General features: G+C 38.3%; 3 protein-coding genes across 3 annotated transcripts; 1 reads left to right on the top strand and 2 right to left on the bottom strand.

The window, feature by feature from the left end:
* Positions 1–1,757: 1,757 nt before the first annotated feature.
* On the top strand, positions 1,758–2,247 carry LOC118747778 (A-kinase anchor protein 14-like). The gene is made up of 2 exons (XM_036481905.1): positions 1,758–1,769; positions 1,834–2,247. Exons 1-2 carry the CDS (start codon positions 1,758–1,760, stop codon positions 2,245–2,247), a joined length of 426 nt encoding a protein of 141 aa, XP_036337798.1.
* Positions 2,248–4,279: 2,032 nt separating this feature from the next.
* Positions 4,280–4,745, bottom strand: LOC118747780 (cuticle protein 16.5-like). The gene is made up of 2 exons (XM_036481906.1): positions 4,734–4,745; positions 4,280–4,666 (listed from the first exon to the last, which is right to left on the bottom strand). Exons 1-2 carry the CDS (start codon positions 4,743–4,745, stop codon positions 4,280–4,282), a joined length of 399 nt encoding a protein of 132 aa, XP_036337799.1.
* Positions 4,746–10,846: 6,101 nt separating this feature from the next.
* Positions 10,847–11,692, bottom strand: LOC118747776. Its single transcript, XM_036481903.1, has 2 exons — positions 11,557–11,692; positions 10,847–11,449 (listed from the first exon to the last, which is right to left on the bottom strand). The coding sequence occupies exons 1-2, from the start codon at positions 11,563–11,565 to the stop codon at positions 11,162–11,164; spliced, it is 297 nt and encodes a 98-aa protein (XP_036337796.1). The 5' UTR covers positions 11,566–11,692; the 3' UTR covers positions 10,847–11,161.
* Positions 11,693–12,438: the final 746 nt, after the last annotated feature.

Raw genomic sequence — 12,438 nt, 5'->3', positions numbered from 1 at the left:
ATAATTTTTAGATCCTAGTTTTTTAAACAGAAAAAAAATATATTTTTTTAATTAGTCTTTATTTTTAATTATTATTTTTTTTTCTTTTTTATTTAATTCTTAAAATTTATTGTTTTTTGATTACATTTAATTTTTACAAACTTATTTAATGTATTTCTTTTTAATTTTAATTTTTATTCTTTTATGTTTTATTTTTTTTAATATTTGCCTTTTAAACAAAAATATATTACATTTTTTTTATTAAATTTTTTTTTATTACCTTAATTTTTTAATTTTCTCTAAATTTTTAGATTTTATTGTTTAAAAAACAAAACTAGTATTTTTAACTTCACTTAATTTTTATAAATTTAATAAATTAATTTTTTTTAAGTGTATTTTGTTTTCTCTTTTTAGTTTTCTTTTAATTTTTAGTTTTTAATGTTTGAAATATATAAATTTTTTTATTTAATTTAATTTTTAGTAAACTTATTGCTAAAAGAGAAACACAATAAAGCTAAGACCTCAGATCTTTCAATTAGCCTTTCGACTAAACTTCACAATTGTCGTACGTAGACTTTTGTCTTGCGAAGGACAGTTGACAGAAATTTGTTTGGAAGAATATTTTGATATAAATCTTCTTTGAAGAAAATGAAAGGTACAAATAAAACTTCGAAATTTTTTTAATTAAATAATATCTTTCTCTAAAATATGGAACTCTAAGATATGGAACTTAAGCATTTGAACATTTTCGTAGGATTTTTTTTTCTTAGTTGTTAATTGCAGTTACAATGTAAATGTACTGTTATAATTAGAAAATTTGTTCTACAAACTTACATGCGAAATTTCCGCATACAAATTGAGGGAGCTAAATTTGTTTGACAGGCGCAAATTGATTGGCTTAACCTTCGCTTAGTTGCGTGTCCACATTTGTCTACCGCAAACTTTTTGCACAGATCAATGCCTCAATGGCTTACATTGAACTTGAACTTTTCAGCACAAAAAAAACATTAAGTGGTAACAACATTAGCTTACTTGAGTAGACTTTAAAAGTTGCTTAATGTTTTGTTTAGCAATAATTCCAAATGACTGGCAGCGCATGCGCATTCGACGCTACACCCTTTTCCAAAAGCCTATTACCGGCAAAAGACGTCAGCTGTGTAGAGATGTAGAAAAAAAAGAGCAAGCGTGAAAAAGAGGAATTAGACATTGATCGATTGCGCACAAAACATGCTCAGACAAGCTCTCGACGCCTACGCAAAGGGCGCCAACAAATTAAATAACAAAGTTTTCATGCCAAATATTTTTGGAACACATGCACAAGGTTCACTGCCTGCAGTGAGTAAAATTAACCAATACACTTAGCATTTGGTTAAAAATAGAATTAAAATAATAGCTGAAACTAGACTAAAAAGAGCATAAAAATGTTAATCTGGTTCATTAAGTTTGCGCTGCTTTTCATTAGTTTTCGAGGACCATAGGTACTTACTGTACGCACTTACTTCAACACTGATTGCAAGACTTTTTGAGATAGAGAAGAATAGAAATACAAACTCATTGCGTTTGCAAATTTTATATGACCCTTTTTGTAGCTACCCTGCACTTGTGATAATATAACGAGGCTATGCAATTCAATTCGCCTACAAAATAATAATAAAATAAATTTTTGTACGATTTCAAATTTTAATTTTGGCGCTATAAATTTCGCACGAACTCGTAGAAAAGTATCAATCAGCCATCGCACTTCGTATTGTGAGCAATCTCAACCTAACAGCCGTAAAATGTTCAAATACGTAAGATCCTTACACTGAGCTTTAAAAAAAAAAAAACAACATTTCTTATTCCTCTTGCTTGCAGATCACTTTCGCCGCTCTCTTCGTCTTCGCCACCGCCGCTCCTGGCTTCATCGCACAACCGGTTGTAGCCAAAGTTGGCACCGTTGTGCATAGCGCTCCAACTGCCGTCTCCCACCAGAGCATCACCCAAGTGCACAGCAATGCCCATATTGTAACACCCGTTGTGAAGACCGTGGCTCCGATGGTTCCAGTAGTCAAAACTATTGCCCCTGTTGTACCAGTGTTGAAGACCTATTCCGCACCGGTGGTGCATGCCGCTCCAGTTGTACCTGTTGTGAAGACATACTCCGCTCCAGTGGTCCACCACGTTCCCGTTGTAAAGTCTGTCGTCGCTCCCGTTGTGCCAGTCGTCCATGCTGCACCTGTTGTAAAAGCTGTGGTTGCTGCTCCGGTTGCCCACTTTGTTCATCACTGAACTTACTTACTGTTATTCCTGATGGTGTTAAAATAAATGTATAAGATATTAATTATTTTTGAAACATATGGAGTTTCATTTTGGAAACTCATTCTGAGATGATTCGTGTCTTCATCTATTACTTCTTTTTGTATGTATGTATGTATGTATGCAGGTGACGGGCACTACCATGCCCGCAGGCAGGGCTTTTTTAAGCTCTCTATACATTTTGTAGAGGCGCATGCAGAGTAAAAGCTCTCTCTGCCCATTAGAGTCTAACAAATTGTACGGAAGCTTACAAAAACTTTACGCGTAGGCAAGGCGGTGCGATAACAGATGTTAGTTTACTATAATGATTAAAAATAATTTTTTAATAGAGAGTTTTTTCGGAAATTGGTGTTTAAGAGCGTTTTGGGGTTTGTAGGTTTTGCCAAAGTACCGTCGATATGTATGGCCACATATCTTTACAACGCTTAATTTTTTTTATAGTTAGCACTCACAAAAAAACATATCCCTCATAATAAGCTTTCGAAAGCTTTCCGTATAGGTGCCCACAAGGTAAAAGCTCTCTCTGGTCATCCTTGGTGTATGCCAGTGTTGCGCGTAGAGACGTTTTATAAGCTGCGTGTCGATATCGAGGCTTGAAAAAGCTCGTTACAAGTGCCTGTTCGATAAAGTGGCCAACGCTGTTGTAAAACATTCTGAATATTGTTAATCGTACGTGAGAATATCTTAGGAAACTGTTACTTTATGAACGCGCATAAATCTGTATTTATAGAAAGATTTAGAAAGCTTTTTCCGCGAGATTTGTGTTGGTCGTGACTTATATATTTATGTGTATGTATATATGGATCGTCCACGCAGTGTGATCTGAGCAATTAGAGCAGGTGCCTACATAGCTAGACCTTCTATTGTTGAGGCAACAGAAGTTTAACCCAATTATAGTTTTTAGATTATTTCAGTCTTTGCTGAATGACATATTCACCGGTTTTCTGAAGGTTGTCTCGATGGTCTCAGATGATGAAAGTATTGGAACTGGTCTCGGGCCAAAAAAAAAGATTGTCCAAGCACCTTTTAGCCATCGCTCACTAGTAGGTTCTTATTCCCGCATGGACTGGCAGGCGGAAGCTCGTTATTTTTACGGCAATATTTAATCCTTTCGAGTTCCGCTGCTTAACAGCAACAAATTTCAGGATCGAAAGAATAATTAAGTTATGACTTGCATTGCTGAAACTAAATAGTTGGAGAACTGCCAAATGCTATCGCTGTATGCGGAAGAACTCCTATTTTCTACACTTGGTCCGTGGCCTTGCGGAACCACACATATCTCAGCTTGAAATACCGAATCATAATCCCATTTAAAGAAGTGATGATTATCCCCGTTATCTTTGCCAAGGCCTACAACTCCTGGTCTTGTAAGAATTTTTGAGCCTGGGGCGGAACCTCAGAAAAGGTGTAAAGATTTTCAGCAAAAGAAAGGGGGCGTCCTATTTGGAACGTTAAAAAGACATCCACGTCAGGATCTATGACTCCAAAAATATACGCCTTACTTCACACTGTAAGATCAGCACCCATTTCATTTAAGCCAACAAATAGTCTCCGCGCGAATAAAGACACTAAGTGGCGGAGGTTGAGGAGTACATCAGAGGCAGTCCCAGATGTCGTAGAGAAACGAAAAGCTTGTAAAGAAATCTTACAGGCTATTGATTTATAGTCCGCTCCATCACTCCATAGACGATAAGTTGGTGATGGTTATCATCATAGAGATGTAAAGCTGAACCACCCTTATTAATGATAGATCCCTAAGCGTGCTAAGGATTTCGAGGTGTTTCGTTTAACCCGAAACTTCCACAAAAATTTACTATCGTGGATTACTCCTAGCACAACATTAGTTTGGAATTGGCGGATAATACATTTTCGCTAATCGAAGTGTCAGTGTTCTTAGCGCTTTTTTGAGAGCAAACGAGGGGCATATAAAAAACTCAAATTATTTTAATTCATTAAAGTCTTATATATTTCTTTTTATAATGTTTCGGATGACATCGTGAAAAGTTTAATGACGAACAAAGTGAGCAACTGGAGCAGCATGAACTACCGGCACGACTGGAGCAACGACAGATTTCACAACTGGAACGTGGTGTACGACTGGTGCGGAGTAAGTCTTCACAACAGGTACAACTGGAGCCGCATGCACAATAGGGGCGGAATAGGTCTTCAGCACTGGGACAACAGGGGCAATAGTTTTGACTACTGGAACCACTGGAGCCACGGTCTTCACAACAGGTGTCACGAAATGAGTATTGCTGTGCACTTGAGTGATGCTCTGGTGGGAGACGGCAGTTGGAGCACTGTGTACAACGGTGCCGACTTTGGCTACAACCGGTTGTGCGATGAAGCCAGGAGCGGCGGTGGCGATGGCGAAGAGAGCAGCGAGGGTAATCTGTAACAAAATAGAATCGAATATTTATCGTGGCTTCTAATTAAACCTACCTTTTTAAGGATCTTACAAATTTGTACATATTGCTACTTTTGGAGTTGTGGTAGTTTGCGGCTTCAAAGGTGTAAGTTTATTGATAGTTCTGCAGTAAATTTGCGTGAAATTTATAGCGCTACTAAACTCGCACTCAAATGTGTTCACATTGAACTCGAACCTTAAAATTCGCAAAACAAACATCGTACAAATCAATAAGATATATTTTATAATGCACGTGACTAGTGAGGTCAGTTTTGGCTTAAAAACTATTTCATGCTTTGACAAAGACAAACTCATACAAAGGCAAAAATAAAAAATCAGAAAACTAACAGCAATCTTTCAGTAGCTCTGTTGAATTGCCTTTAATTGAGGCTGGGTAATTAATTTCAAACGCAGCATAAATAGCAAACATACAAATTCGAATGAGTTGACAAAATTTCTGAAATTGCAACTGAGGTAAATGCCAGGGACAACTTGCTACTAGCCAGTGAACCAGCTGCTTTTAACAAAGATTTATTTTAATTATTTCCTATGGTCTCCATTTCAGTGCAACAGCGCAAATAATTCTATGAAGGTATTTTAAATTACTGCTTTTCGAATGGTTCATTTAAGTGAATTCGTTTGATTGGCATACTCCAAAAATTAAGTACATGCAATGATATAAATTATGCTAATTTCTCTTAGTTCAACACTAGTCAACCAACAAACTTCAAAGAGCTCCTTCCAAGCAGCAACAGCAGCACTAGCAAAATTTTCAAATTCGTAAGTTAGCAAAAGCTCAAGGAATCTTTAATTGTGTAAATTTACTAACTATTTATGATAAACCATTTTTTCTTCCAACAGATCACTTTCGCCGCTCTCTTGGCCATCGCCACCGCCGCTCCTGGCTTCATCGCACAACCGGTTGTAGCCAAAGTAGGTGCCGTTGTGCACAGCGCTCCAACTGCCGTCTCCCACCAGAGCATCACTCAAGTGCACCAGAATGCTCATTTCGTGACACCTGTAGTAAAGACCGTGGCTCCGGTAGTTCCAGTAGTCAAAACTATTGCACCTGTTGTCCCAGTAGTGAAAACCTATTCCGCCCCTATTGTGCATGCTGCCCCAATTGTACCTGTTGTGAAGACATACTCCGCTCCAGTGGTCCACCACGTTCCCGTTGTAAAATCAGTCGTTGCTCCAGTCGTGCCGGTACTCCATGCTGCACCTGTGGTTAAATCTGTGATTGCCGCTCCAGTTGCTCACTTTGTTCATCATTAAACATTTATGCTCAGAGAATAAAAAAAATATTTATTAACAATATTTGTACATTAGGGTGGGTCAAAATTTTTTTTCGACAAATCGTATGGTTTTTTCGTTTTCTACAAATTATTCTAAGAGAAAATGTAGACGAAATTATACCGCGTAAATGAGTTTCTAGCCTGCGCATTGTTAAAAGCAAAATTTACCTGGTCACACATTTTTGCTTTTTTCATTCTTTGTCAGTTTTACAATGTGTTGACATTTCTTTACAACTATTGTAGTTTTTAGTGATTAAATACAAAACTGTTATCTCTGCATACACTTTTTTCAGTTGGTTAATCTTCTGAATTTGAGATTTACAAAACAGACATATTTCCTTTTTACAAATATGTAGTTTAATTTTATTTAATACAAAAATGGCAAGCAAAGCTATAATTTTACATTACAGTTTCATTGTTGTAAAACAAAACTAGCCTGCATTGACAGTAAATAGAATTCTAAACGGAAAAATTTAAAAGTACTTTTATGCAAAGAAATAAAAAGAGTAGGAGAATATATTTCCACTGATACCTCAAAAGTGTAATGGGAATAGTATTATTCGAGTTTCTCTTTAACCAAGGTTTGAAAAAAGTTAAAAAAACAGCATCAAAAATCTCATTATTACGATTCCGTTGATTCAATTTTTAAATATTTTTATACAGATTTTTTTAAGCTTAAACTATTTTGTCATCTGAGGGGATTTTTCTCAAAAAGTTCTTTAAGAAACTATTTTTATTTATAAAAAACTCCATTTTTTTCAATTCGGTCCAACTCACGTGAATTTTAATATTTTTTTCAAAATAATTTGGTGGACGTCTTCAAATATAATAGATTTTGTAATCCCGGCGGAAAAACTGGAACTTTTTTTGGTGATGCAGTCTAATGTACATACATATCGTCGTTTAAAGTACAAAACCGCGTAACTGACATTGGCTGCCAAAAATTGGATTTTCTGACACAAGCTCTTGGCTCAATCCTCATCCATTCGTCCTGAGATATACTAGCCAGAAATGCGATTGCTTTATAAAAACAATGAAAAAATTGGGTTTAGTGACCCGTACTAGCTCGCTGGTGGGAGTTAGGATTCCACCGCAATGAGCACTTTTGTAGAGCATTCAATTCTAAAGAAAACCCATCATTGACCAAGATTATACCATAAAAAAAAGCTCAAAGCTTACGTGTATTTTATATGGGAAATTTGCACGCCTTGGGCGAGTACCTAATGTTTATATAAAGGGTTGAAATTTTCAGGGAGTTTTTTTTAGGTGTTTTCCATAAAATTTCGAGGCAGGAGTGCAAAAAAAAACAATAGTCGCAAAAAAAAAGCACATAAGTAGGTACCTATGTTTATTTCAAACTAACAAAACTTCTGTAGATCCGTAATAAAGCTACATAAATAACTCCAAAGGACAATTTTCATAGTATGAAATATGGTTGTTTTGAACCTAATATTCGATTAACCACGCTCTGAAATCTTACCCAATATGGTGCAGATATTGCCCTTGGTCGCAACAATCAATATCATGAAAACTTTCGAAATCAGATAAAAACCTCGCCTCCTTTTCTTGTAAAGAAAACCCGAATACTGAACAAATAACTAAAGGGAAAATTTAGTAGCTCAAAGAAAAATGCAAATAATACAGCTTTATATAATGACATACATATTTACGTTTCATTAGTGCTACTTTTTTGTCGGAGAGTGTACATACATAAACAAACGTAATCTCACCACCACAGCAATAAATGTTTAACCAAACGGAAATAACTCATTGCACTTTCATTAACTCACGCGCCTACTCTTTGTTTATTTCGTTGCTCAAAATACCCCATTTAACAAAACCCGCTCTCGGACTTCGATTCGCGGCATTTTTCGCGATTTCGTTCAATTTGCCAAATTCAAAGCCAACCGGTCAACTCTTCGAGTTTGCAACAAACCAGCCGAAATAGCTGAGATACAATGTTGCTGAATATTAGCCAGCAACATTTGTTTACTATTCAAGTTCAATGCGAACATTTTTCAAAAGTGCTTGTTTATATTGATGCATGTGAATGTAAATATGTGTATATACATAGGCATTAATGAGTATTTGCACATACATACCATGTAGGAAATTATCAACGAGTAAAACGATTTGCAGGTTTGGCAGTACTGCAACTTTGACTTTTTTCGGAAAATTTTGTAAAAAATCGACCATACTGGAGGCTGTCGACAGTCTAAAACTAGTTGTCGCCGCTACTAATAAAATATAGTATTTAGTATGTTCAGACATGCAAGCCGCCCTTAAGGAGTTTGAGTCTATCACATAAATTCTGAAACACTTGTAAACTATCCCAAATCTCTTATCGTGATGGCAAAGCAGTTCGATTTACACCTGATATGGGTCCGGGATAGAGTGGCATCAATGAGGAATAAGAAGGTAGAGAGTTTGCAATTGCAGGTACATAGTTTCGTGCCACATCCAGACTGTATTGGAGGAAAAGCGTGTGCTTCACCTCCTACAAGCTCATATCAAAGAAGCCTTTCCTTAAAGAGCCAGATATCAGATGAAAATCATCAATATAACACAATATAAATTCTAATCAAGAATGAGAAGATCAAAATTCTAGTATCGGTAGAGCGTAAATGTCAACAGTCAATGGGCCTAATGCCTTTAATTGATAGGAAGATATGCAGAATGTCTGGTGTTTATCCAAAATGAGTATTTCAAAAGCCGTTTCGGTGGAAAAAGTCGTTTAGTCTGCCTTGCACTCTACAGGAAAAGACAAAAAATACCTAGTAAAGCATTCCTTAGCAGAAGTGCAAAGTTCAAGACCTCGCTGTTGTCAAATCTCGTAGACTTCACGAGCTTGTTAAAAAGATAGCGGAGTTTCTGGATGAATTTGGTATCACAATAGGCCTTACATTGTGCTTTTCGAAGCTACTTCTTTCTAGTTTTACCTATGATTCCTTTGTATTGGTTGATTCTTCCGACAAGTTGAGAAGATGATCTACTCTCTAACGAATTTACTTCATTATTTGCCTAATTCCATCCCGGTACGGGGCACAATGACATACTCTTGCCCTGCCCTCGCACCCTTGCTATATTTTACTTAACACCACATAAACTTTCTATCTCCCCGCAGGGAGGTGTCCTCGCAACCCTACTCCGGGTCGTCGTGGTCAACGATATACTAGAGTAGCTAGAGAAACTTGGCTGTCGGGTAATTGCCTACGCAGACGATGTTGCACTTATAATCAAAGGTAAATACCTGAACACACTTTATGAACTGACCCAACAATACCTTAACATAGTCACTAACTGGGCGGCCAAAAGTGGCCAAGCCGTCAATCCCAGTAAGACAGAACTGGTCTTATTCACTAGAAAGTATAAAATCCCCGACGCTATTCTTCCCCCAATTGTAGGTCAGCGCTTGCAGCTGTCTGACAAGGTCAAGTACTTGGGCTTGATCCTTGACAGGAAGTTGTCGTGGAGACCAATCATCAGGGAAAGGGCAAGAAATGCATCATTGGCCATATATTGGTGTAGAAGAGCTATTGGTAAGAGATGGGGTATTTCGCCCAAAGTAGTCTATTGGCTCTACGAGACCGTAGTCAAACCAATTATGTTTTATGGCGCCCTAGTCAGGTGGAACTCACTGGAAAAGGCTACACTAGCAAAGCAGCTAGAGCGCGTACTTTATTGGTATTAGTGGAGCACTGCGGACCACCGCCATATTAGCGAACGTGAACGTAATGCTGAACATAGTGCCTGTCGACGTTGCAGGCAAAACTGCCGCGGCGCGAACAGCTGTTAGACTCAGGTAAACCGATTGGTTGACCCACTTAAGGACTGGATACTCTGCTGTTCAGGGGGTCTTCGATTTCATCCCTGAACGCGCAGATTACTACGCCACCGAAATGACTCCTAGGAGCTTCTTCTCTGCCCACTTTCCTTCAAAGGAGGATTGAGCCGGGTGGAACTTCTGAATATTGACCCTGTTTATTCTGATAGCAAAGCGGCTATCAGGGCCTTGAGTGTGTGTGGCGTGCGCTCTAATTTGGTTAAGAAATGTCTTCTCTCTCTCATTCGGGTGCGTCCGAAGACTTCTGTATTTGAGTAATTTGGCTTCTGGGCCACTCTGACATTGCGAGGTACTGTGTGGCTGAAAAATTGGCCAGGAAAGACACTCGTGGAAAACTCTTGGATAGATGGGCCTCATATCAGCTCAGCGAGCGCTGGGCGATAACTAGGGCATGCGCGATTGCAGAGTCCTTCTGCCCTAGGGTAGTCAGGGGGCAGTCGAGGGCACTCCTCTCAATCACAAAGCCGGAGCTCTCACTTTTGGTGGGGGTTTTAACGGGTCACTGTCCAATCGGTATCCACGCAGTAAGGCTGAGAATACTGCCGGACACCGCATGTCGCAGTTGCCTGGAAGATGACGAGGTGGAATCACCTCAACACAACCTTCTTACGTGCCCAGCGTTTGCGAGGCCAAGGTTGATGTACTCACATCCGTAATGGCCCCGAGGAGCTCTGGGGCATTGAGATTAGCCGAATTCGTAAACACATAATCGGCTGAGGGCGTTTTATCGATTAAATATTGGGTGCCGTTCAGATTGTGGTATCAGAAAGGACAATTTAATAATTATCTAAGTAACCTAACATAAAATTGAAAGACGCTTGAAAAAAAGCTACTGCAGTGAACGAGAATTGTGTTTTACCAAGGTAAGCCAAGTCGTCATTTATGCTGGGTAACTTTATGCTGGGAAAATTACCACCACACTCTATTCAGCTCATAATTCGTACATATAACCAACTCTCTCCTTTATTGGCACTATATTAGGATACAATTAAAAAAAAGACATGCTCTCAACCGTTTTAATTACTTTTCTCCACATTTCCAGGGGAAAAATTTTTATTTTAATTTACATAACACAAATTTGTATCTTCAATTAATGCATTTTTGCTATAAAAATGTTTTCTAAAGCTTCTTAAATTCATCAGAAAATGCAATATTCGCTAATGATTAACTAAACTTAAAATACTAACACAAATAGATAGGAAAACGCAAGCATTTTTTATACACTATTTTTGCATAATTCTGCTTGCAAACAAATTTACGTAGATATATACACCGGTGCACATTATTCATACATAAATATCTCCATACACATTTACATGCCACACAATGCGCACGCGCCCTTCACTCGGGCACATACACCGGACTAATATCCAGCACTTCGTGTCGCTCATCTAAGCGTTCATTTCGCGCCAATGTACGATTCACATCCAATGGTTCCACATAGCCCAACGAACGACCCATAGGCGCTAGTACAAGGTGCGCATGCGCCTGCGACGAACCCTGATAGGAGACCACCGAAGGTGCCGCATCGATTACAATACCCGCTGCTGCCGCTTGATCAACTGGCTGTGCATTGCAATGGTAGTGGAAAATAAGGCAGCTGAGGAAAAGCGCAACAAATGTGGAAAACTGCAAGAAAAAAAGAAAAATATATACATACATAAATATGTTGGAGTTGCAACAGTGACAAAGTTGACTCAATGCATGAACTACATACTGACTATATATCTACTTACAAATTTCATATTTATGTGCTTGAACAACTTCAAAACGCTCAAATATACTCAATGCTTTACGCGCACACTGTTGGAGTAAAAAGCGTAGACTAGAAAAGCGCAATGCCGCGGACAGACTGAATGACTGACTGATCGGTTGCTTGATGGCTAGGCTGGCTGCTTGCCTTATTTACTAACTGACTAACTTTGAGCCAAGTGAATGTGTGTGAGTGGGTACTTAGCAAGCCGGTGCGATTGTTGCTGTTGCGCTATGCATTATTGGCAAGCACATTATTCGAGTGAATGCGCGGCGAGTAATGTATCAGAGTTGCGGTAAAAACTTGATTTCATATAACCGCAAGTATATAGATACATACATACATATGTATAAACTAACAAATAGGTAAGCGCTTTAGGGTATTTGTACTTACCTATGCCTTTTATTGGAATAGTCAATAACAAAAAAAAAAAAAAAAAAATATGTTTAGTAAGAGCAAAAACATTTTGTTGTATTGAAGCGAGAAGCGAAAAAGGTGTAAACGTCAATGGCGAACACTGTGCGTAATTTGTGCGCGCCATTTGAGGAGTGTCAGACGACGAAGAAGGTGGAATACAAAACTATTTTGAGCTACACCTCAGCATTGCAATACCCTTCGAGTGAGGTATTTTAGATTTTTGATAAAAAGTGAAGGTGGTTCAGGCTTACTCAATAGAAGCTTCATATGCGACCAACCGACCAGCCGATGAGATAAACTGCTCCCAACAGAAAGGACCTAGGTTCGAGCTAAAAATCGAAAACAAAAAATTTCTAACAGCGCTCTCCTCTCGGCAGGCAGTGGAAAACCTACGAGTTGTATGGAAAAGCTTCTTATTACACCGTTTGCCTTACAGGGGCGTGAACCG

This window comes from Rhagoletis pomonella, unplaced genomic scaffold (genome assembly GCF_013731165.1).
Source record: "Rhagoletis pomonella isolate Grant_MI unplaced genomic scaffold, Rhpom_1.0 Rhpom_scaffold_00012, whole genome shotgun sequence".
Taxonomy (NCBI): Eukaryota; Metazoa; Arthropoda; class Insecta; order Diptera; family Tephritidae; genus Rhagoletis; species Rhagoletis pomonella.
Note: the sequence above shows the minus strand (reverse complement) of the source record. Positions and strands in the feature narration are given on the sequence as shown.